The 14,912-nt window shown below is 24.9% G+C and overlaps 1 protein-coding gene across 2 annotated transcripts in view; it reads left to right on the plus strand.

The window, feature by feature from the left end:
- LOC136091327 (fibrillin-1-like) overlaps positions 1-14,912 on the plus strand; it is a 110,185-nt gene that overhangs the window by 74,594 nt on the left and 20,679 nt on the right. For both annotated transcript variants that reach the window (XM_065818755.1, XM_065818754.1), the window contains 3 exons: positions 12,236-12,364; positions 14,301-14,468; positions 14,552-14,722. In XM_065818755.1, coding sequence (XP_065674827.1) covers positions 12,236-12,364; positions 14,301-14,468; positions 14,552-14,722 — 468 coding nt within the window. The remainder of the gene's footprint in view (positions 1-12,235; positions 12,365-14,300; positions 14,469-14,551; positions 14,723-14,912) is intronic.

Here is a 14,912-nt window from a genome sequence, read left to right on the forward strand (position 1 = left end):
AAAATAAAAGGAAATGATTAAAAGTTCTATAAAACATTTCTTGTCAAATTGTTTAGAAATGCACGACATACCTTTGCTAGTAGCCAAAATTGGATTTCAAAATAACAAAACATTTTTTTAGAGACATTAGATAAGTTTTAACCTTGAACTTTAAACCTGGCTTGGCCAGAAAGGCGTGTGATTTCACATCATTATATGACCACGCAAATACTACTTGATTTTAAAACTTGACCTTGGTTGTCAATATATTTTGAAAATTTGTATACATTTTAAAAACTTGCTGAAAACGTTATCTTATCTATGAAAAGAATTAAAAAATAATTTATCGTAATAAAGCAAATAAATCTTCTTAAAAAATATAACGAAAGAAAAAATAAAAATAACTAAACTAAAACAAAAAAATAATAAAACTATAACTAAAATAAATAATATATTTAAACGAAAATATTGATTACAATAAATAACTTTAAATCGGTTAAATTTACTGTTTTTATAATATTATGCAAAGTCTTTTTTAAATAAAGTAACAACTTACATCTTAGGATTGTTGAATAAATGCGCACATTCAAAAGTAAAAAAAGAGATTCTTAAAAATTCTTCGCAGTAATGTAAACAAAAGAAAAAACAATTAGATCGTTTCTTTAAAAAGTTAATATAATTTTGTTTTATTCAAAGCATTTATAATAAAAAATACATACTTATATAAATATAAAAAAAAATATACTGTAATATTACCTAAGTTCGGTCACTTAAGTTTTGAACATTTATTTATCACGCATAATTAAGAAATCTTTTTTCCTGAAGCACACAGAAATTGTATTAATAATCGATATTGTTAAAATACAAAAATAAAAATTAAAAATTAGTACTCAATGTTTAATTTAAAATAAAAACATCTACTTTAACCAAACTTTTAATACCATCCCATAAGTTCGGTCGCTATATAAATTTTAATAATGTATAACAAACTTTATATAACAAATAAATAAACCTAATTTTTAAATGTTATTTTTATTGTGAAATTATGATATAAATTCAGGTAATACCAGTAACAAAGTAGGGAGTCGCTCTAAGCTCAAATAAAAATATTTTTGGGACATCAAAGAAAACAAAAAGGAGCACATAAAAAAGGCCCTTTTAAATATAAGCAGTAGTACTTTTAATTTTTATTGTAATTAGTCAACTATGTTATTACTATGGCCACTATCAAGTGTGCTACGCCAGTAGTAAAAAAAAATTAAAAATATGTTATTTAATTGATTTAAAAATGTTTTTTCAATTAATTAAAAAACGCTACTTTCCTTCAAATGAGCTTTGTATGTTTAGTGGCAATTCTTGCACTTATTGTGCAAAAACTCTTTGTTATTTTTAGTTCTAGTAAGATCTTGTTAAATTTTGCATGCCTCTGATATCATTATGTCAACAGAATATATTTAACTAAAATAAGTTAGTTGGTATGACCAGTGCTTTTACTTATTTATCAAAAAATAAGTTGATGCACTTTTTCCTACTTTATAATACCAAAAAAAATAATTGTTCTTAACTTTTTAGTTTCATTCTTCAGTAAAACTTTATAAACTGCGATACTTTAAGAAACTTTGAATTTTCCAAACTTTGTGTAATTACAATTTTGTAAAATATAGCAACTAAAAGTATCACTTGCATAGGACCCATAGTTCAAAAGTTACTAAAACTTGGTTGACTTGATGTGGTGTCACCTTCATATGATTTTGAGCATTATGACATCAATCTTAATTGTTTTGTGGTTAACGAATAATGTGGATAAGCGCACACACACACACACCTATATATATATAAATATATATATATATATATATATATATATATAATATATATATATATATATATATATATATATATATATATATATATATATATATATATATATATATATATATATATATATATATATATATATATATACACATAAATATACATCTATTTAAATATATATATATATATATGTGCACATACAAATATATATATATATATATATATATATATTATATATATATATATATATATATAAAAATAAAATATTATTATGATAGTAAAAAGAATACAATAGAAGTTATTCTTCTATGAGTAGAGTAACTAACGTGAACCGACTATAGTAGACCGACGTGAGAGAGAACGGTTCCATTTGTCGTAATTGTTTTTGAACTCGTTAACTGAATTTGAAGCAACTACCGAAGCAGGCAAAGTGTTCCATGATGACACCACTCGGTTTATAAAGAAATTATGTCTTTGAGTGTTTTTCGTTAATTCTCGTTCAATTTTATGCTTAGCACCACGAAGATGACCTGCAGGTCCATCACATAATAGAGCACTTGCTTGGTTTGTCTTCTGTTGCCAGTTAACAACATTTAGTTTTTTATAAATTTTAAAAAATTGGATTACATCTCCTCTTGTTCTACGTTCAGCTGATGTGCTGAGACCCAGATTTGCTAATCGTTTCTCGTATTTCAAGTTGCGCAATTGTGGAACAAGTTTAGTAGCTCTACGTTGGACTAATTCTAATTTTTTAATGTCTTTTAGAAGAAAAGGGCACCAAATTGGTGCACAGTATTCCAATATCGGTCTTACATATGCTGTATAGAGCTACATATATATGTATATATATATGTATATATACATATATATATATATATGTATATATATATATATATACATATATTTATATATTTATATAAACATATATATATAACAATATAAATATATATATATACATGTATATATATATACATATATATATAAATATATATATATATATATATATATACATATATATAAATATATATATATATATATACATATATATATATAAATATATATGTATATTTATATATACATCTATATATATATATATATATATATATATATATATATATATATATATATATAATATATGTATATATAGTATATATACATATATATATATATATAATATAATATATATGTAATATACATACATATATGCATAAATATATATATATATATATTATATATATATATATATATATATATATATTTATATATATATATAATATATATATATATATATATATATATATATATATATATATATATATATATATTTATATACATATATATAAATATATATATATATTTATATATATATATAAACATATATAAAGATATATATATATATATATAAATATATATACATATATATATACATATATATATATATATATATATATATATATATATATATATATATATATATATATATATATATATATATATGTATACATATATATATATATATATATATATATATATATATATATATATTATATATATATATATATATATATATATATATATATATATATATATATATATATATATCTATCTAAATACAGTATTGGACAAAACATTTGCAACCAAAACCGAACATTGCTAAAAAGTGTTCCTAATTTTACGTCCGAAAAACGAAACGAACTATACTACCACAGCAAACAGCTAAGGAGTCTCGAGTAATAGCATGCCATGACATGAGCAATCAGCTGACAGGTGACAGCACACAGGCAATATTTCATTGACAAGTGCCATTTTGCATTGGACAAAACAAGTGCAAATTTTTTCATTTGTTTCATATTCTTAAGTCTGGTCCGTGTCAACGTCATGGAAATTTTTTTTAATAATTAAACAAGTATCCAGAAGTTCCCAGAAGCTTACAGACGCTTCCAGAGGTTTCCAGAAGAAACATCTGAAATAAACCAGTAGCATCCAGAAATATTCAGAAGCTTCCAGAAGCATCGAAAAGAAGCATCTAGAGTCTTCCAGAACAGGTTCACACAGGTTCATTTTACTATATAAGAGACATGTAAATCGACACGTAACTCAGTCAGTATATGGAAGTCAATTATTCAGTATTATCAAGAGAGTTTATCGAACTGAGTTTTATCAAAGTGTTTTATCGAAGAACATCAATACAAGAAGTGAAATAAAACAAGTGTTTCATTACATCAATACAGTTCACATCCAACCAAGACGTTGTGTTGCACAGAGCAATATTGTATCATCACAAGGTAAATGTAACTCGGTAAGCCTTGAGAAGCGTGATTATTTATATTTGTTATTTTTATAACTTCAAGTGCAAAAATGGCTCCCGCCAATATTGGATTGGAACTAAGAAAGAAAATTATTGGCAATTACGTAAGTGGAATGTCACAAAAAAGTATTTGTGAAAAAATATCGCGTGAAAAAACGGATCGTATCAAGACTATGTTCCAAATTTCGTTCTACGGGAAAGTTGGCTGCAGATAACAAAGGTGTAACACTGCGTTCCACCACTTCTAGAGAGGATTCTATGATCGTCAGATCCGTCAAGAAGGATCCTTCGATATCATGAGTTGAGATACAAAAGCAATTAGAGCTGCCTGCATCGGACCGAACAATCAGACAACGCGCTGTTAAAGCCGAATTGTTTTCTTGACGCCCTGCAAAAAAACAGCTGATTATACTTAAAAATCAGAAGAAATGACTCCTGTTTGTTACATTTCATATCGACTGGAATGTGCAGAAATGGCGAACTGTTCTGTTCAGTGATGAATTAAAGTTCAACATTATTGGGTAGGATACCATTTGCCGTGTACGTCGACCGGCCGGAAAACGGCTTGATTTACGTTACTGCCATAAGACCGTGAAGCGTGGTGGAGGCAATGTGGTGATCTTATGCTAATAGTCTAGGTCCAATACATCGAAACGATGGATTAACGGACTGTGTCATGTATAAAAATTTCCTGAAAGATGTTATGTTTTTCATGCTGAATGGAGTATGCCAATAAAATGGGTTTTTCAGCAAGACAACGATCCAAAACACACTACAAAAATAGTCAAGCAGTGGTTTCAAGACAACCACCTATCGGTGATGGGTTGGCCGCCTTAATCTCCGGATCTTAATCCTATTGAGAACCTGTGGGAGATCGTCAACCGCAAAATTAATCGTGAAGGTGTTCGTAATGAGGATTAACTGTTTGAACAAATCCAAAAGGCCTGTGCAGCGAATCCACAAATTTTTATTGATCACCTGATCGAATCTATGCCTCTAAGATGCAAGGCTGTGATCGACATCAAAGGATTCATCACGAAATGTTGATAACGAAATACAGCTTGGTCAACATTTTACCGAGCAGCACTTGTTTTATCCAGAAGGAAATTAACTTTTTTTTAATACTTTTGATTAATTTATTAATTTTCGTGTATAAATAATGAACTTTTTGATTAATATAACTTGAAGAACATTGTCTCTAAACAGTTATATAGTTATTTCTCTAAATTGAAAAAAGGCAGCACTTTTGTATAAAGAAACTAAATTAGCATTATTTGGGCGCACTCGTTAATTTGGATACTGTATATATATATGTAATTATATAAATATATATAGTATATATAAATTTATATATATATATACATATATATATATATATATGTATATGCATATATATATATACATATATATATATATATTTATATATATATATATATACATATATATATATATATATATATATATATTATATATATATATATATATATATATATATATATATATATATATATATATATATATATATATATATATATATATATAAATATGTATATATATATATATATATATATAGGTATATATATATATATATATATATATATATATATATATATATATATATATATATCTATATATACATATATATATTTATGTATATATATATATATATATATATATACATATATATATATATATATATATATATATATATATATATATATATATATATATATATATATATATATAAATGTATACATAAATATATATATATATATATATATATATATATATATATATATATATATATATATATATATATATGTATATGTATATATATATATATGTATATATATATATATATAAATATATATATATATATATATAAACATATATTTACATACATATTTATTCTTATTTATTTATATATGTTAATATACATCTTTATTTAGTTATTTACAGGTGTTGCGTTTATACAATAATAAGTGGTGCCGGTCTTATGTGCAAAAATTTTTCTTCCACCCCTTACAATTTTATAAATTGGGTGGTAAATACAGGTTGTCGGTAAAATGTGAACTGCAAACCGTTAAACGATAAAATGGGAGCTTTGTTGCAAATCAAATTATATATTAAGGTCTAATTTTTATCATTTAATTTATATAATTATTTTGTTAGTTCAGATAAAAATAAATAATATATTATTATTTTAAATGTTTACAAGTGAATATTCATCAACTGATTATTAGCAAGAACTCGCAGCGAAATGTACATTTAAAAACATAGATTTTTGGTTATGGTAGCGTTTAGTCATGATAGTATTAAAAAAGTGGTTAAAAATACAATTGCATTATCACTACTAATTAAATTATGGTTCGCAAAAAAGTTCGCATTTTACCAATTCACAGTTTGTGGTTCGCAGTTTGTAATTACCTAATACTTAAATGACGCGGAAAATATTAAAAAAAAAAATCGAAAAAAATACTTTCCAATGAAATTCAAAAAGTAACATACAAAAAATTGTTGTTGTTTATGCTTTACACAAATTAAATTTATTTAGTTTTTAAATTTATATTCGCATAAAAAAGATATATTCGCATAAAAAATCAAAATTTGGGCAACATCGTTTTCAGTCTATATGGTTCCTTAACCTGAAAGTCGCATTGCAATCCATGTGCTTGGATATATATCTTGCATATTATTCTGTTTTATTAAGTTTAAAACATTATTAGTAGTATTTATATCCTTAAACATTCTAGAAAAAAAATATTTAATGCTGATCATCGCAAAGGAGAATACCCTTAATGTCTAAATTTAGATATAATTTAAGTTAACTTTGAAGAGCTAAACATGATTTTAGAATTTCAATTATATTTGCAAACTATCGACATTATATAAAATAAAACCAAGCTTTTGAACAATTCTCCAACTGTATAAATCTTTCTCGCATTGAAATTAGAGGTGTCTAAAAGAGGATTGAAGAAACTGATTTTTGGTGTTTTTTTTTTTAGGAGAAAAAGAAGAATTTTTATTTTGTGCTAGTCAAATTGGCATTTCACTTTTTTTATCTTTAGTGTTAGAGATTAGTGTAGAGTTTTTACTTGTTTAAAATCAGGCTCCACTTATTATTCTACGGCTAAATCCTTTAGTTTTATAATTAATCTTTAAACCACCTTTTCTGTAGTTTTCTTAAAAAAAACAATAGCTTTTTACTAATTTTTCTTATAGATTGATCTCCGTGTTTTTCTCTAGACAAGTTTTACTAATAATATTAACATGAAAATGACCGTCATGCCAGATAATTAAAGAGACAAGAGAGCTAAAGTCTTTTAATTACTCTGCAAGTATTAAGGCTTCATGTGCAGAATACTGATTAAAGTTATAGATTTTACAGAAGAGTATGAAGGGCCTTTTATTTCCAAAGTTTAAATATGGTTACCACAGGTAATATATAACGCTAAAAGATTGAGATTTAAAATTCTGTCTTGTACTCTATTAACCTTTTGTTTAAAATATAATCCATTATCATACCCTTGACCTCTGCAGTTAGAGATTTCAAGTCTACCTTTAGTTAGCATCTTGATTAAATTTCAGTAAGTTCTATGCATGCAGAGTCAGAAGCAGAAAGGAGCCATAAATTACTTTTAATTTTTAACACTTAAGTTAGACACTGCTTGATTCTAAGGGTTTTAGGTTGAATTTCAAAAGATATGAGGTTTTTTTTCAGATTCTATTAATATGTATATGTACGTGCTGGAATGTGTTAGAAATAAAATTGAAAGCGTTCCTTCTTAGTCCAAAATTGATATTTTCAGAAATCCAGAAAATTGTACTTAAAAAACTATATCATTTGTATTATTTTAGCTCTCATTAAAAAATTTCATAGAAACCCTCATGACCATCCGTTATCTTTGTCTTTAAAATGTGGTTAATTTAATATATAATAATACCATTAATGATTTGATGACTTCACGGCTTCCGTGCAACTAGATTACGTTTTTTGGGTCCGTTAAATACATTACAGATTTCAGAGCAAAATAAAATTAAATCAAAAACTGTTCTGTTTTAAATTAAATCAAAAATTGTTACCTTTTCTAAACTTCTGCAGCAGGGTTTCAACGCAGTGGTATAACTGAATTGGTGTTACCAGCATCGTTTCATCTAATAATTTGATAACTTTACCACAGTTGTGTCCATCCAATCCGCCACCATTATAACCGTGCACTTTACAGTATTTTTGTTCAAAAAGGATTTCAGGCCCTCATTAACTAAAAGAATGTCAACAATTTTTGTCACAAGATGCTCATACATGTGAATGTTTTCCACCATGACTCTAATAAATTATTTTATTGTTCTGTGATTTAATGTTTTAATAGCTACTTGTGAAAAATATTAAAATTAAGAAAAATATCTTACTGATATGCCAAGAAGTACATATGAGCTTTAGGTCAGAAGCCACAAAAAATTTGAGCTGATTTAGATGAATTAATTTAGTAGGCATTGAAAGATTATGGTTATTCTCCTTGACGTTACGTGCCAAAGCCAGAATTATCACCTTGTTCACTCCTGTGTCTTTCTCGTTTCTATTTTGCTTCTCTAACTTTATTTCATCAAAAATATTCATTATAATCTGAAAATTAATCACAGTTGAATGATAATTTTAACTTTATTCATTTTATTTGAGTAATATAAAGTAGCTTAAGTTACTAAACCTTCAGTGAATCCTGTCCTCCGTCAATTTCAACTCTAACAATTGCTTTCATCGGATCCAATCCACGTAGAGAGCGAATTTCTTGAACAAGTCTGGTGAGATTTTCAAGTATACAAAATCATTCAATACTGAGTTTTCAATTTTATCTTCCTTTCCATTAAAAAAAACAATTTTTTTGTAAATGTAAAACATATCTAGAGTATGAGACCGCTTCATAACCGTAGCAATTGAATTCTTTTCAACACCTAATTGTGAAATACCATACTATAAACAATGTGAGATATATTAAATATTATACATTTTTTGAAAAAAAAATTAATGTTCTGAAATTATGTTATGTTAAATATTTAGACACCTAAACCAAGATCTTTTTGTAAATCTTTAAGTATATCACGAGCAACATTTTCAGGCAAATAATGATTTTTCTTGATATCAAATATTGTATCAGTAGGAACTACTTTATTTTTTTGGAGCTTTGGTTTTAGTACTACAGATAAAGTGATCCTCCAAAATTATAATAAAATATTGCAGAAAGTCATTTTAAATAAATAAGAAAATAAATAAAAATCTACCAGTGGATAGTTGTAACGAATTTTCATTCTTAACTAGAAACTTTGAAACAGTTTAGGTTATTTGCTCTGACATTTTTTCATCCTTGGAAAGAATAAGATTCTTAGCATTTTGAACAGCTGATGTTCTCGTGCATGGGTGCCTAATGTCCTTTTCAACTAGTTAAAAACAATCTGTGCAGAATGAGTTTAATCTTTCAATGCAGAGATTTTTATTTGACTCAATGATAAACTCTTAAGTTAAAAATCTTGTAGCTGCGCTTGTCTGATACCATACAACAAATTAGACATAAGCATTGATCCTCACTTCGAGCAACCCTTTCTACCTTTATAAGTAACTTTCTTCCACTTTTCCCAACCTCTTCTATCATTTTTATAGGCTTTCCTTGCTGTGATCAAGATTGCTTGTATTTTTAGTAAAATAATTCAGAAAAAATTTAGCAAATATAATGAAATATTTATAAAATATAATAACCTTTTTGGCGCAGAGAGCATTTTTTGCAAGGGCAACAAAGTCCAGTCGGAAATGCATTTATATCAAAACTGAATCCTTTGTGTACATAGTCTCGAACTAGTGTCACCAGTAATAGCATACTGTGAAGAAAGTAGTTATCTGTGTTGTTACAGCAACAAAAACAAACTAAATCTCTGGACTCATTATGATTTTTTTCCCTTTAAATATGAGCTATTGGAAAAGTAATATTTATATACTTTTATTGTTAATTAAAATAAATGTTTTTTATTTTAAAATGTTATAAAAAGTTGTTATAACTTTTACAAAATAAAATAAAAAAAGTTGTAAAGTTTTTTACAATGTTTCTAATCAAGTCATCTACCACTATAAGAGCTTTATTTGTGAAACTATTTAAGGTTTTATTATATGTTAGGTTAACCACATTTTGAAGGCAAAAAAAATGAAATATCACGTGGCTTTCTTTGATTTTTGTAATAAAAGTAAGCTTAAATAATAAGATTAATATTGTTTTTTAAACGCTAGTTTCTGGATTTCAGAAAATATTAATTTTGGACTAAGAAGAAAGCTTTCGATTTTATCTTCCACACTTTCCAGCTTGTACTTATACATATTAATAGAATCTGAAGAAAAACGTCATGTCTTTTGAAATTCAACCTAAAACCCCTAGAATCAAGCAGGGTTGATGACTAGTCAACAATTCAAATAGTAAGAGATCGTTTTTTTCTAGAAATATCAGGTGTACAATCAGCAACTATTTGCTTTTAAGACTAGGCTTATTACTTCATTATTACCTTTTTTAGACATTAAACATATTAACTCATTTCGAATATTTTTTCCGCATTAATGATTTAAATTGCCTTTCATAGCTAAATGCTAAATGTTTTTGCATCATAGGATCATTTTTTGTAAGCATCTAAAATCTAATGCAAGTCTAAAGAAATTGCCAATTCTAGAAGTAAATTTAAAATCCCTCAAAAAGCCATATTGTTTTTATCTAGAAAAAGAGTGATATTCATCAATCAAAGAAGTTTCTATAGTTTTAAGTTCTTTATTATCTATAGTTTTTCCGATTGTTTTTTTTTTGTCGGTTTCCACCTACTGTAAATAACATTTCATAGAAGAAGCTATTTTTATGAATTTCTAACATTTCAATTATATATCTCCGTTTATTTAACCTATCATTAACATATTTTGACATTTAATTATTATCAAAAAGAAAACAGCAAAAAAAAAAATAAAAAAAAATGGAGTTTTTAGAATTTGAATAAACCAACCATCCAGGTCTCAAGGATTCTACCTTTGCAAGTTTTCTATTGTAATAAATGCAAAAAAACTGTCGATCATTTCTATCCGCAGCCTAATTTACCTTTGCAGTTTAAAATGGACCAAGTTTAACTAAATGGTTGACAAAGTTGCTAAATCAAACAATAGGCCACTTCAATAAGTTAGGTGTTCTTTGTAATATATCGTTAAACAAATCATTGCATTCTTTTAAAATAACTAGTTCATTATTTACATAATTTGGTTTGAAGCTACACAAGAATTTTCTAGTACTGCTGAAGGCTCTCCAACCTTATTGGACATTGTCGTATAAACAGTTAAAGCATCGCATAATTTATCTAAATCGTTACGACCTTTGTCAGAATTTTTATACACTACATATTTTTCAATGCTCGTGAATTTTTTTTATTTTTTCAAATTTTTGATCTTTTTCTGACTTTCTTTTTCTGTAGTCATACCCAGACAATATTTTCTCAAACTTGAAATATTACGTGACGTGAGACAGATAATCTAAAATTCGTAAGATAAAATTATTTCTACAATTTAAAATTAAAAAATAAATTATTGAACAAAGTTCTCAAGAAACACTCATGAAACTCCTAAAGAAGACAAAACAAATCTTAATTATTTTCAAAAACTGTTTAAATCAACTCAACTTAACATTTAATAACAAAAACTGATAATTTTTGAACTTCCTCATAACAAAAACTTATGCAACTTCTCAAAATGACTATTACGGAAAAAAACGCATAAATGATACTGCAAATTACATTAATAAATCTTGTGTTAACTATATTTTAAAGAAAATCTAGTAATTTTTTGTCGTTCAAATATAAAATTGCATTTTTTGTTTTTGTAAATGTCAGGCTTTAAATCTTTGAATGTTTAAAAAATCTTTTAATTATGAATTAAAATAATCAGTTAAACCATTTAGCTGATATAAATTGAATTTTACAATATTTTAAACAAACCAACCATTTAAGTGTTTGTTTGGTTTGTTTTTGAATAAAAAATAAATTATTTTACAAAAAACAAAACAAAAAGTACTAAAGTTTAGAATTAGATAAAATGTTAAGGAAAATTCTAAAAAATTACTTATTTAGGCAAATGGAGCACATGGAGTGAATGCAGTGAAACATGTGGATTTGGGTATAAATATAGTGTTTTAAATGCATTAGGTTCTGAACAAAGTATCAAGCGAAGTCAACTATGCATGAACTTTAAATGCCCAGGTTTGCATTTTTTTTATAAATTAAATTTTTTTTTAAACATTATAAAATTAGAAATAGTTTAACTTAAAAAAAAGTTATTATTTTATATGTATGTATATAAATATATATATATATATATATATATATATATATATATATATATATATATATATATATATATATATATATATAATATATATATATATGTACATATATATATATAAATTCATTGAATATATATATATATATATATATATACATATTTATATATATATATATATATATATATATATATATATATATATATATATATATATATATATAATATGTATGCCAAATTTCATTTACAAATTCATTGAAAAAATAGTAATCAAATTTTAAAAATACGAAAGTAACTTAATGTTTAAATGTCTTTGCTACTCATTTTTTGTCAAGTTTTATACATTCTTTTATTATTGAAGTCGTTGTTTTCTCAATTCCTTACCAGTTAATTTAATTGTGAAGCTAGAATTTATTCATAGGTTTTACTAAGATTTGTGTCTCTCTCTGTGGTAATATTTTGGTATCATATTTTTAGACTTATAGGTACAACATGAGACTATAAATTGTCCTAAATAAAAAAAAAGAAAAAAAAAAGCTTTACTTTAAGAAATTAATTCTACTATATTTATTTTTTTTTAAATTTTAGTTTCACCCCTTTGGGTCACAACGTGATGGTGTCTCCTGGGTTAGGATGTTCCGGCCGCCCCTTATATTCTAAAAAAGTCTGTTCGTATCCTATAATTTTCTAATGTTTTTCACAAGCAACACTGTTAAATTTCTTTAAAATTTTATTGGCGTTAGGAGGAGCACAAGACTCTTGAACACTTACCGGGTTCTTAATACTATAAAAAAAGTTTTTCAAAAGTATGTCATGTTGGGTCTTAAAAGAAGCAAAATTATATAAAAATTTTATAAAAAGATTATTATTTAAGATTTTTTCGAAAATTATTGTTAAAAAATACACTTCTTTTATTTTTAGTTATAAAAGGTCTTTTTTGTACAATAAGCATTAAATAATAATTTTTCAAATAAATTGATTATTATTCTGGAAACTTTTATTTATTTTCGCTTCTTTTGAGACCCAAAATGACATACTTTTAAAAAAATTTATTTTATATATTATTAGGGAATATGAGAATCAATAGAAAGTTTTAAAAATATAAACACATCTTTTTTAGAATGTAAAGGGCAGCTGGGACATCAGCTGGACAGGGTGCACTCCCCCCTCCTTCTCTACCTTTGCAATGCCATTGGCTATGTTGTCAAATTGTAAACTTTTTAAATCACTTAAGGAATGGAAATTTAAAATAAAAAAGCTAACTTTGGAAAAATAATGTAGATTTTAAATAAAATAATTTAGATCTTATATTTATAGTTATATATTACATAAATAAATGACTGTATTTAATTTACAAGAGTATAATTATAAAAATAGTGTACTGGTTTAATATAGTATAACATATATAGTATAACATATATATTTATATATATATATATATATATATATATATATATATATATATATATCTATATTTGTATATATATATATATATATTTGTATATATGTATTTGTATATATATATATATATATATATATATATATATATATATATATATATATATATATATATATATATATATATATATATATATATATATATATATATATTTATATACGGTTAAGGAATTTAATATTTATTGTGAATAAATAAATAATTACAATAAAATATTATTAATATTTTAGTTTGTTATAAATAAATACATAAATAATTATAATTACTTTATGAGTTTATTTATTGTGAATAAATAAATAATTACAATAAAATATTATTAATATTTTAGTTTGTTATAAATATTTACATAAATAATTATAATTACTTTATGAGTAAAAATTTAAATACTTTTTAAATTTAAGTTGATGGGAACTGGAGCAATTGGATTAACAATAAATCATGCACAGACATTTGTAAAACTTGTTTTATCAGAAAAGAAAGGCATTGCAACAATCCTACTCCAACTGATGGTGGGCAAGATTGCTTTGGCATCAATGTTCAACACAGTGAAAGTGATACTATATGTAAAGGTACATTTTTCGTTTTAAGTTAAATAATATTTTAAGTTAGGTTAAATAATTTTTAAGAAAACTGACATCACTTTACTTTTTAGTGGATGGTGTGTGGACCGAATGGTCATCATGGTCATTATGCAATCAGCCGTGTCAAGGTGGTGTAAAAACAAGGTATCGTAATTGCTCTAACCCAGTTCCAAAGTATGGCGGCTTAAAATGCAATGGAAATGATACAAATCAGTACACTTGTGATTCAAAGAAATGCAATAGTATATACAGTTATTTGATTACGCAATTATAAATACTACTATTTTTAACATTTATATATTTATAACTTTGAATTATAATTATTATAAAGACCATTAATTATTTTTACTTTTTAGGTGCTAAAAAGCTGAACAATGTTTCAGAGATGTTTAGTTATTCTAAATAAAAAGTTAAAGGATTTTTCATAGCTAG

The sequence above is a fragment of the Hydra vulgaris genome, chromosome 15 (assembly GCF_038396675.1).
Source record: "Hydra vulgaris chromosome 15, alternate assembly HydraT2T_AEP".
NCBI lineage: Eukaryota > Metazoa > Cnidaria > Hydrozoa > Anthoathecata > Hydridae > Hydra > Hydra vulgaris.